Source organism: Aythya fuligula, chromosome 5 (genome assembly GCF_009819795.1).
Source record: "Aythya fuligula isolate bAytFul2 chromosome 5, bAytFul2.pri, whole genome shotgun sequence".
In the NCBI taxonomy this organism is placed as follows: domain Eukaryota; kingdom Metazoa; phylum Chordata; class Aves; order Anseriformes; family Anatidae; genus Aythya; species Aythya fuligula.
The window spans coordinates 49,310,690-49,323,460 of record NC_045563.1 but is presented as its reverse complement, the minus strand read 5'-3'; the positions used below and the strand labels follow the sequence as shown (position 1 = coordinate 49,323,460).

The 12,771-nt window shown below is 45.1% G+C and overlaps 1 protein-coding gene across 1 annotated transcript in view; it reads right to left on the bottom strand.

The window, feature by feature from the left end:
* LDLRAD3 (low density lipoprotein receptor class A domain containing 3) overlaps window positions 1–12,771 on the bottom strand; it is a 77,787-nt gene that overhangs the window by 61,178 nt on the left and 3,838 nt on the right. The window contains exon 2 of the mRNA XM_032188043.1: window positions 10,451–10,637. Coding sequence (XP_032043934.1) covers window positions 10,451–10,637 — 187 coding nt within the window. The remainder of the gene's footprint in view (window positions 1–10,450; window positions 10,638–12,771) is intronic.

Below are 12,771 nucleotides of genomic sequence, written 5' to 3'. Positions count from 1 at the left end.
TTCAGAAGCCAATTCCCTTTTTGCTTCACTTCCCATGAGTGCTGTAATACAGGCTGGATTCTTGGGGGTATCTTACCTACAGCAGCTTTGGAAAGAGCATTTTGCTGGAGGGGAAAATTAAGGTCCATAAAAACAGTAACGGCTTAATGGCAAAGCCAGCCTTATGTTGGAAATGTATTGCAGGTTGGGAGAGCTGGGTTCTCTTTCAGCTTTCAGGCTTGCCGTCTAACACTTCACAAATCACTTCAGAACTTGTTAGGAGAAATTCCACTTCTGGAAGATAAGACATCACAGAAAAACACAGAGGGAAGTAATACCTGTGGGCCTTCAGAGTAGCACTACGGTGCGATGGGCAGCCTTGGGATAGCAGGCCCCTGAGGGGACTGAGCTGGGCGCTGGGGACCTGAGCTGCCTGATTCCCCCGAGTCCTTCCTCGCTCCTGTGGCCAGAGTGTGCCAGATGCTTCTCCATCCCCTCCTGCCCCTTCCATCACATCAGCTTTTTTGTTCCACTGAAGCAATTGAACGGAAGACTCAGACCAAGCGTCCCAATCAGTCATTTGAGCTGGATTTTTTTTTAGTCTTCCAAAGGGAATAATCAAGCAGGGCTGGCACCTGTATTGCACTGATCAAGGAGGCAGGACGTTAGAAGCAGCACAGTCAAGGTGTAGCTCAAAGTCTCCCAAAGATCAGAAACACTACAGACAGAAGAACTGCTGGATGATTACTGAAAGCCTCCCAGATTCTAAGCATCAGTGCAAAACATTGCTCTGTGTGAGGCAGTGGAAGCCAAGCAGCGGTAACGTGATATACTGATGACTTGCAGAAGTTTCAGTAAAACTCGTGTTCTGCCTCTGAAGCTGGGTTTCCTTCCTGGATCTCCAGGAGTTTTTCCCGGGTCTGGGAACCTGCAGGTGTATCTGAAAATTATTTGCAGGTGGTGCATTAGCATCAAGCAACAAATATGTCAGGTCAACCAGGAAGCATAAATAAAAATACAAGGATGCCTAAAAGCACTCATTGATCTGAAGACAGAGGTTTTCTGTGCATATATATGCACAAGTGCTTTTTCAGAACTCCTAACTTCCTGCTATATATTCTAGTTATTCAGCAATACGTTAGATTCATTAGCCTTTTACACACGTTATTACGGGACTGTAAATAAGAACTGGGCCACTAAAGATTGTTTTTGTATAGTTTTGTAAGATTGTTGTTTGCACAATATCTGTCAGCCTGGAAAACTAGTGCATGACAATGGTTACTCCATTAACATAAATACACAAAATCTACTTTGGCTGCAGCATTTTTTTTTTTTTTTTTTTTTTTTTTACTGTGACTGGCACAAGCTTTCCAGTTTGCAAGCTCTCTTCACTCATTGTGGTCCTGATGTTACATTTTCTCATCCCACATTTTCAAAAAAAAATTAAGTAGTCAAGGAAAAAAAGAATACTTATCGGCTTTATTACAGAAATGGAATGGAAAAGTAGGAGACCACAATGGTAGACTGTTAGTCCAGCTTATATGGAAAGTTAAATTCCCAGATCATTCTCTCAGAGGAGAAAAAAGAAAAGAAGCACTTCATACTTCTACTATTTCACATGTCTTTTATTAGCAGGAACACTGAGTTTTGAAGTCTTGTAGTTCCCGTAATCATATTAGTTATTTTAACATACTGCTTTTATATTTATCTCTATGTCTTTATCTTGCTTCTTATACCATCCTCCTTCATGCTCATGGGGGACTGCAGAGTACTTTACATCAGCCAGTACTTGTCTGCTACCTCACTTACACAGATCAGCCGTTCAGCTGTCTCTGGACACATTCACTTACAGCAGAGGCTCGTCACCATCTCCAGAACTGCACACAAGCAACGCCTGAAGGTCGCAGCCACCTAAGCCTCCTGTTAGCACCACGAGCCATGTCACAGCCACTCCACACCTCCTGAAGTGGCGGGTATGGGCTTGAAGAACTACAGAGCACAAGCCCAGCTCTAATACTTACTTCTGCATCGCGTCAGACTCTTAAGATAAAATCCTCATAAGCGTCACGGTGATTTTCATGCTGAAGCTCCATTTTTAAAAGTGACAGGTTGCTAAATCACTTACCTGTAAGTATCAATTATTTGTTATCCATCTTTTCCAAAATGTGATGAGCTTCAATACGACACACTTCACAACTAATTAGCTCACGCTATTATAAGCCGTTAGCTAGCAAGAGAGAATCTCAATTTATCAGAAACCACCTATGGAAACCTTTCAAAGCTAAAAGTGCACCTGGCCAGCAGCAAGAGACTGCAGCAGGTGAGATGATGTCCAAGAAGGTGCCGAAGGCATGCACTGCTGGATCTTACTCCTAGGGATCCAAAGGTGTCTCTTGAAAGTATCTCTCCTCCTCCTTCTCTGAGGCATTACCCTTAGTTAACACCAAGCTTTAGCTGATGCCTTATGAGTAGCTTTGTGGTGACCACTGATATATTAAACACCACCAAGTCAGTAGCCTTTACAGATGGGTAGGATTAAACCTACTCAAGACTCTTGGCCTGCTGCTGCATTTCTAGGAGATCTTGGATGGTTTGGACAATCCCTAGAGCTTACTGATCTTAATTCCGAACTGGGCAGACATTTCTTATTAACAAAATGCTGCAGCTCATTCTCCAGTGCACTGAGCTCTGCTCGTTGAGCCTAAAGCCTGGTATTTAAAAGGATAGCAGCCAGAGTTATTTTGTGCCCTTTGTTCCTTTACATGAAAGCCATTCATCAGGCTGACTCTGCTGAGTGGCTAAACCCCAAACAAAACAACTGCAGCTGTAATAATTGTAGGATGGTAATAAGCAGCCATTAAAGAGCTTACAGAGATCGCAGAACCCACTGTTCTCCACAAGACCTTTTCTCTCCATCTTTTAAAGCGGCTACTAGATCTGCTTACTTATTCTTAGCACTGTGGATGTCATGAATGTGACTGCTCTCACAGCAAAGCGTAAGGAGAGGTGAGGACAAACACATAAATCCAGACTGTCACCAGAAAGATTTGGGTCAAGAGCAATGACCCTTTATTAGTAAATTCAATCCATCTCGCCATTTTAATTTTGAGACTTACACAGGGAAAAACACGAGTACATAATGTGCCTTAATGTAATTCCAGTGTGTAATCTTCCCATAGAAGAGATTTGAAGCATGCTCCTAATCTCAAGAGTAAACCCCATGAAACTTTTTTTTTTTTAAAAGCAGTGAGAAGCAAAAATCATCTAAAGGGCCTCTTCTGAAACCTACCCTGCATCAGCAAGAGGGCAGGACAAGGAGTTTGACCATGCCAACCTGAGGCTTCCATGCACATGACATGGGTTTTATGCTGGTACAGTTCTCACTCAGTCCTCCTCCTTCCTACTGCTGCCTGCGTTGGGCTTGCACAACCACAGAGCACCTTCATCAGTTATGACTTCAGTTTCAGCAGGCTTTTTGAAGAGGAAAAAAACCTTCCATCCCTCTGACATCATTTAGCTTTTAACACCCACAGTTCTTCATAAACTACCTCTTGTTGAAGCTGAATGTAATTAAGTCAGTCAACATACATCTGAAGCACCGGTCTGAAGATGAAAACTGCACAAACCTGCCTTTGTTCTGCAAGATTTTCGGTTTTCCAACTGAAAAGGTTTCAGAGCGCAGGAAAAGATCCAGCACATAATCTAGGAAACTCAGGCTGTTAATTGCAGAGTGTGGGTTTCCTTCAGCATTCTTACAAAAAGACTTTATCTGCCTTACACATGGTTGTGGATAATTGTTTGTTATGAACACTTTCAAGCAGAGACTCCATTCCTGGACACACTGAGCAGTGAAACCCGTTGGAAGCGAACACCAGAGGGAGCAGTAAACATTTGTCTGGTAGGTGGGTTTTAAATTGGAGTCGCAACAAAAACGCAGGGGAAACCTTTGGGAAACTTAAAAACAGTTACTGGTGCCTGTATTTCCAAATTGCACTGTACTGCTAACCCAGCCTAACTCCCCACCAATGCAAGGTCAGTGAAGAGCGAGAGTGCAGACAGAAACACGTACAAGCGTCGTTGTGCCGCACCTCCCACCCCCTCACTCCACTCCTAACAACACCAAAAGATTCATTAAGTCTTCTGAGACTGTAAGACATTTATATAAAATGTTGCGTGCGTTTAGATAGATTACATGGAACTGAAAATATACCCAATATAGAGAAGATAGACGGAGTGGAGTGTGAAAATATACGGTGTTTATATATAAACACACAACTCAAACTCTACAGGGATAAAGCAAGAACATGGTTAAGAGACATACAAGAGAAGAAGAAATAAAGGATTGATATGCCAACATGCCAGCAGTGTACAAGTAACTACAGTGCTACCTCAAGTATTATTGCCAAAGATTTAAAAATGCTTGCAAGAGCAATGAAAGTATGGCTATGATCATAAAAACACAAATAGGTCAAGAAAACACTCCTGCTACACACTGCTCAAAGACATTCCCCCAGAAAACACTTCCTTTTTAAGGAAGAAGAAGAAGAAGAATGTGTCTGAAGACGAATGTGCTTTGCAATCAGGTGAGACAAGGCGGACCCTCAGCAGAAGCTCGCTTGGCAGGTGGCCTCAACACCTGCCTGGGGAACGCTAGTTAACATTCACCATTTCCATGAAGCACTTCAGTTAATGAAGACACTCTCCCCCGCAGAGAAGACCTGCATGTAAAGACTCTCAACTGTCTGAAGGACAACCAGAGTAAGATCTGCTGCTGAACTGCTGGTGACAAACTGAGCCTTTTCCTCCTGCAGTCCCAGGCATTCCTGCATGGGCCAGCTCCCAGCAGCCTGCACAGGTCAAGCTGTTGGCAGCAGTCTCACAAGTACCAGTGATGCCCTACTGCTCTCCATCTCTCAGAACAAAGCCTTTATGGTTGATTCAAGAAACAGTGGCAACTGGAAACAGAAATGCATGAGATATGTAAGTTCCTAACACAAGAAACCACTGCCCCGAGGCTGCCCTTGTGTGAGACCTTTTTCTAGCCCCCCACCCACAGCCTTCAGCCCTCGGACTAAGACAGCTGGTCACTGTATTCACTGTGCACCACGACTTGCTCGCAGCTGAACACACCGATGTGGCTTGTAAGAAATGGCTTTTGGAAGAGTGATGAAGGAAAATCTAGACTTCTGGGTATTTGGTACCTCTCATTCTGGCTGCTGTCATGCCAGGCACTTAGCACGGATGATGTGCCATGCTCTGAATCTGCACCATCTGCTGCTCGTTAGCTGACAAAGGCAGCAACATGCCATCTCTCCACTAGCTGTTGCTCATTAGCTGACAAAAGCCGTTTTCAGTGATTGCATTGTTCTTTCTGTAATAGTCTAACACAAAGGAGTACAAAAGAGCAAAGAAAGGAGGAAACAAAGATGACAGAGTACATTAGGAGCTTAACTAAGAACAGTATTGTACTCCCCAATCTCCCAGAGAAAACCCTCCCAGCAGCGGGATGGAGGCCTCGCCCCGCAGGAACATCGGACAGCATTACAGATACTCTGTTCACCTCAAAATGCTTCGAAACGTCCAAAAATATTTCTAGGTTCTTCCTCTTCAGATTCTCTCAGGTGTAACTCTGGATCTTCTAGACCCACACCAGCGCTACGCTCCAGGTGTATGCACGCCTGGGATACAGCCAGAGCAGGATCCAGGAGCTGTGCAGTCAACAACTGCAAGCTCCCCAGGGAAATCCTGTTGGTAAAGGCTCTGCTCCTGTCCAGAGGAGCCTCAGCCACCGTTACAGATCACGTACACAGCTACAGAGCACCAGCAGCAGCAACTACAAGCCCACCAGCGTTCAAAGGAAAAGTGCACGAGCAGTACGCAAGTTTGCAGGCCAGCCAACAATCCAACGGGAAGTGGCAGAGCTGGGGAACGACTTACAAAAAGGTTCTCCATTCTGGGAGATGCTCTGAAGGAAGTTATTTGCACTGCTGAGAACAAGAAATACTCGTGAACATTTACACTGACACGGTCAGTTGCTTTCCAAGCCCAGTTAGTAGCTTGGAGGAAAAGCCAGAGAGATGCTCTTCAAGGAGAGGCATTTCTCATTTACAAGTCCCTATCTCAGCTTCTTCCCTCCCTCTTACGCCTTTTCTCAACCCTCCTGCCTGGATAAAACTGGATGAAGCTTTTCTGCTGCCAAGTCACCATGGCATAAAGAAGAGTAAAGATATTCAGTGTGCCAAACAGTGTACAGACAGCTGGCATGGGAAGTGTTAAACTGAGCACAGGTCAGGGCAGAGAGGAAGCCAGGAACACGACAGATGGTACGGGTTCTGGCGAAGGCAGAAGATGAAGAAAAAACCCACAAGCAAAGTGACGTGGTTCACAGCGAAGGTCCTCTACGCAGCAGACAGAAAAAGCACACGTGGAACAGAGGGAAGGGCAGCCACGAGTGGACCAAGCGCTGATAATCCTGCTTTTACAGAACTCCTCCACACCCAGACCAGCATTTTTCACACCAGGGCTGCAAAAAACAAAAAGCAGAACTGCAGAGTTGTAAGTTTTCGTCTCCAAAGGGTAACAAACGGAACGAAATGGCACGGTAATGGAACTCATCAGATGGTGCTGGGCACCCGTGTTCAACCACATGGCAACCCAAAAGGGAGGGAAGGACGTCGCACTTGGCGGCACACGTGTGAAACTGCCTCCGTGGGCACGCCAAAACACAGCTCGCTTCAGAGATATCAGCCTGCAGGACCGTCTGAATCCAGCAAGCAAGCTCCTATTCACACACAGACACTTTAAAGCAGGGTTAAAGCCTTTAAATGTGAAGCAGTTAGTCGATGAGGAATCACAGACAAAGCAGCTTAAAGTACGGCTCAGGGTAGTAACACACTGGGAACTCAGCCATCTCGTGCTGCTAATGCAACTCCTACGGCTTTGTCTCCACTATCAACAGCTCAGCTGATGCAAAGCAACATCTCAGCGGAAAACAAAGGGCTCTGCTTCTGCCGCAAGGTACGCGGTAGTAAGCAGAGCCCTATCCTGGTAGGAGGAAGGTAACAAAGCCTAGCCTAAAACAATTAAAGTGAAATAAAGCTTTTCTACCTACACACAAACACACACGTCCCTCAAGCCTTGCGATCCTAGAACGGCACTTTCAGGCACGGCTGCCCTCTCCTAAGCAACTTGGCTCTGCTAACCACTGCTGCAGCGACACAGCCAGACGTGACACACTCACATCCTGAGTGCCAACCTCCTCAATTTCCCACTGCTGTTTCTGCAGCCCAGAGGATCAGTTCTTAGGCTCCTACACCCTCTCTCTCCCCAACACTACAGACCTGCACATTAACCACACTGCTTATCTTTAAAGGTTGCTTGCTTCAGCTTCAATCACTGTGATCATATATTATAGGGAGAAAAAAATCTTAGCATGGATATACAAACTCTGGAGCAGGATTCCAGTGAGGCTGTGGACTCTCCATCCGTGGAGATGCTCAGCACTGGAGCAGACAAGGCTCTGAGAGACTCTGATCCATCCACACTAGTCCTGCTTTGAGCAGGCAGCTGGACCAAAAGACCTCCAGAATCCTTTCCAGCCTCAATTCATCCATGAGCCTCTCTTTTCAGATTGGCAGAGGCTGGAGAAGGGGAGAAGAGACAAGTGATTTTTCATCCGCCACCCTTCCCAAACAAAATGCCTTTCAGTGCTTAGCTCTGACCTAGAAACTCTCTACCACCACTTTTGGGTTGTTGAAGCTGATGCAAATTTCCATCACCACGTAAAAGACTGGTTGGTGACAGCTATAGGAGTATCTCAGAAGAGCTGGCCCATTTTCAAAATTCATCATAAAAGCCACACAAACTTTTTTTGTGGCACCCGCTATACCCACTTATACAAGAGACCGAACTGACCCTCTTAGGCTATTAGCAAGTCTAGAGGTCTAGGTCCTTAGTGGGATTCAAAATGGGCTATTTCCCAGGTTAGAAGGATCATCCATCCTTAAGACAGAAAACCGGCCTCCTGAACTCAGACATAAGCCAACAACTAATACCATGAAGCCTTTCCAGCCTCCTCCGTAACTGCGTAATTCTGCCTCCCAGGGACAGGTCTTGCCCCTTTGCCACACTTGCCAACGAAGGGGACCCTGGTGACGAGATCATTTCTCTTGTGAACCTTGTGGTCACTGACATGGTCCTAAACAGGAAAGCAAACACACACACCATGCCTCTGGGGAGGCACTTGGTGGAGCACCCCACAAACAGGGACTGTTAAAAGCTGCCTGGTACAACAGAGAGGAAGGAGATGCAAAACAGGCAGCTTGAAGCTCTCTGGATGCATTACAGAGCCTTGTTTGCATGAATATTAATTTCTTGCTTGGAGATTCAAATGAGCAGTATTTCCATTCTGTTTTGGCTTATCTGACCTGTTAACAGCAAGCCAGCACAGGATATGAATCCCTTGCTCTCTGTTGTCTCTTTTCCATGCTAATTTTACATTTATGAAGGTGATCAGTTAGAGCAGATAGATGTATGTGAAGAAGAAAGAGAAGCTTAATTACCTCCATTAACTTGGGCATAATCAAAAGGATGCTCGTCCTGAAAACTGTTAGCCAATCGAGTGGGTTGATAGTCTTTAAATGAAAAACCCAAAGAAGAAAAATTCCGCAGAAATTCATAGTTGCAACATAACCTAGATCAGTAAGGCTTATTTGAGTCTGTCATGACAAGAATAACTTGTAAGAACTGTCATTTTGCAGCTATTTATATTTTATTGTCAGTTACTATGTTCATTATTGCCTGCAATTCACTAGACCCAACTGATTGTGGTAAGAAGGCTTTCGAACAGCGAGTCATGAGGAGTATTTTCCCATTACTGATTCATGAGCAAATGTCCAGCCCAGTCTTCATTAAGAAAATCTTCCTTAAGATTACTGTAAATTTTTATTATGATTTTCTAGTCTAACAAAGAGAAGTAAAATTCCTGCAAGGCAGAGGATGACAATATTCTTAGGAGAGAGACAAACCTCTGGGTTTGCATCCTATGAATACAGAGAAGTGCCTTCATTCAGCTCATTTTAAGAAGCACACCAAAAGCCATGCCAGCAGCATATTCAACAGCTAGGTAATAAGGAACCTGCGAGTCACGCAGCTGCTGTCAGCAGGAACATCTGACCAAAAGGTGCACGTTGAACTCTGGACATTTTTTATTCTTGTCAAAGCTCCCCCTAATAACAATTCTGCTAGGGTTTAAAAAGATAGGCACAACTGATCAATCCTTACAACAACAATAAATTAACCTGTCTTCAATGTTGCAACACAGGTCTGATGCTTTAGAAAGACTACAAAGGATCAGATATTTTATACAGATACTTTTAATGCCTTAGAAGCAGAAAAAAAGCTTGCTGGTTTAAAGCAGAACTATGTATGTGGATTTCCACAGCATGGTTATTAAAGAGTCCTTATTTTGAAAGGGATGGAAAATTGGAATTAAAGGTAAGGCATCAAATTAAAGAAGCAAGCATTTAAACTGAATTTGGAAGAAGCTATTCTTTCTTTATTCTGCTCCACAAGTGAAGCTAACGACATCCTTGAAGCGTGTTGGCTGAAAGGTAAGGTTCTCAAGGAGGTTTAAGATTAATAAAAACCTCTGTAAAGCACACACGTAAAGGAGCAACACTTGTTAGACAAAAAGCACTAACTTACTTCTCAGACGCTTTAGAAGAACATGGCATTTGAGGGTTTTTCCCTCCCAACTGGGTTTCATATCATGATGTTATGCTGCAGCATAATTTTGCTGTCTGCATATACCGCATAGCCCAGAAAGTTTCATGCTAACTAAATGATGCAGAATACTAACTAAAACTTAATTAGTGCTAACAAAGAGATAAAATCACAAAGCCTTTTTAAGCTCTCTAGAACTGGAAGCACTGTAGGGAGGATTAAAACATGTAAACATTATGAGCCAATTTATTCCCTTTATTTTGCAGAAAGTTACTATTAAGTTTCAAAGGGCGAGGAATTACAATTTGACAGGAGTGAAACACAAGTAACAGGATACAGCTAAAATCTGAAACAAAAGGGACTTCTCTTGGTGGTTGTGGAGGTCAATTTAGAGCAGTACATGACAAAGGTCTTTATTATATGGGCCTTCATGCTGAATCCCTGCAAACACACAGGGCATCAGTCTTCCACTGGAAGAGCCACAGGTCAAGTCTGTCTCAGTGTATCCATCTGTGAGTAGGGTTTTAGGTACCCGCTACCAAGCACTGAATTAAAATTGGCAAATTTAAAGAACCTTAAAGACCAGAAACAATAGGAAGGGCCTTATATCTCCTCAAACGATAAAGAAATTAAGAAACTGGCAGTGACTTCATTGCTTGCTTAATGTGTGCTACTGAACACACCAGTACTGGTACCTAGCCAGCCCTGTGGTGTCAGGCACACCAAGGTCTCAGCAGGGGTCACTTACGGCATTCCTTCTCATCACTGTCATCGAAGCAGTCTGGCAGCCCGTCACACTGCCAGGCCCCGGGGATGCAGCGCCCGTTACTGCACATGAAGTTCCCAGGAATGTTGCATTCATTGGTGAAGTTATTCCCAGGCAACAGCTGGCTCTCTGCAACAACAACAAGGAGAAACAGAAACTTTACAGGGTACTCAGAAAAGACAGCAGAAGCAGTCACAGAGCAAGATGTTGATCAGCAGTACAACAAACTTCAGGCAAACAATCTTGATGCCAGCTATCTTGTTTTATCACCCTATCAGCATCCTAAATACAGTACTTGGTAGCACTTCATTCCTTAAATCGTGATTTCACCGGTTCTCCAGTCACACTCTGCATTTTACCAATTTCTTTCTTGCTATTTTCTTCCTGGGTACGTCTATTTAGCCTTCGGCATATCCTCAGGTCAAAGTGGCTTGCTAAAAAAGCTCTCTAATTCCTCAGTAAAATAGATGAGGCTACAAGACATCAGCTCCACACTCCTGTGCTTCTGTCAGATGGGTATTTAGCTTGCAGAATTACTCGTTGTTTTTTGTTGCTGTTGTTACCCAAGGGCTAGGAGCTACGTAGCACATTGACTAATTCATATCAGCTTTCCAATTAAGTTTCGAACATGGGGCTGTTGGTCAAAGTCAGAACTGAGCTTCTTGGTCTTAGCCTAATGCCCTGCCACACATCTGTCCACAGGCGAGTAAGGCAACTGGCACATTAGAGAGGCTGCCAAGTAGAGAGGGGATAGCAGGAGGATGCAAGAGATAGAGAGAATAGATTTGCCTTTAATGTTGTAACAGCTCCAGCCAATAATTTCCATCTACCGTGCCTCCAAATCTGGTTGTTTTGGGAACACAGCTTACAGAAACATAAACCTGTTAGGAAGGAAGTTAATGGCACAAATATTTTAATAAGGCAAAGAGATTCATCCACATGGCCAAAACGCAGGCTGGGCTTGGAGACTGTGCAAGAGGACTGACAGTCCCAGAACAACTGCAGCACGAATGGCACTGCAAGGCATCGATCTGGAGGGAAGCAGCAAGACAAGGCAGAGGGTGAGAGAAAGAAGGTCCTTCTCCCACCTTCCTCTGCCACAGCCCAGGCTAGTCCTAGGCAGTGTGCTCCAAGTACACATACCACCAAAAACCAGAAATAAAACCCTTCCTGGCAGCTCATGGCTGCTGGCCCCACCACGTTCAGGGAGGAGCCTCTCCTAGCTCAGTCCTGCACGGAGGGGAAGGGGTTTGGTGCAGACGGTACCTGGAGAAATGTGCTGCCAAAGCAGCGTGCCCCTGAGCACGAGGCTCTCCCGAAGCTCTGGACCCAGCCAGGTGGAGACGGCTCCCCCCCAGCATACTGAAACGCTCTGCCCTTAGCACAGGCAACCCTGCTAAGGTTTACATCACCGTTTCACAAGATGCATGACAGGAATGCTTCGGAAAGTATTTTTATGCCTAGTTCTGCCCCACACAGCGCATTGCCTTTCAAATTTCCTTCCTTGCAAATGCCTGACTCTCCTGGGATGTTTTAAGCTCTGCCAGCACAGAGCAGACACCTTAATGGAAATTTGCCCCGAGCTGTTGAAAGACAAGGTAATTCAGAAGCGAAGTGGAAACACAGGCTTGCGAGGCAGATGTGGCAACCTTAACCACTGGCCACACACCTCGAGCCATGTGCAATGCTCCTGCTATTAGCACCTTGAAGGAAGGCAGCGACAGCCAGCAAAAAGCAAGCCCGGGCTACGCAGCTGACAATTTCGTGTCTTTTTGCTTTTATCGCTTCCATTCTCTGCATCACTCCTCTTCTGCCCAAGGAGGAGTGGATCTGCTCTGTGCCACGACGCAGAGAGGCTGCTTGTGGGTGAGGACGGGGGAAACTCAGCTCTGGCTCAGCAGCAACACAGCAAGAGCCATGCCCAGCCCTTCTTCGTGCCCCAGTCCCTAAACCAGCAATGAAAATGGTTTGTCCTTGGCTAGTCCTGCAAGGAAATGCTGATCAGATACAGCACCAACAACCCCTGGGCATCTGCAGTCTTACAGCATCACCGGTAACAGCATGCTGCAGTTTTACATTCAACCCACAAGCATGGGGTGGAATTTTGCTTTTGTTTTCCTCAAACCTGGCCTTGAACTTTCAAATCCTTCTTTGTGTCACTGACCTGTACCTGATAAGTAATCACCCAGCCAAAATCACCGCTCTCAAGCAGCTGCACAGAAGAAGTTGTTGGCGTTACCCAACCTCCCGTTAGCAAACCCCCAGCATGCTAACACCACGTCTGCCTGCAACCACAGGAACCT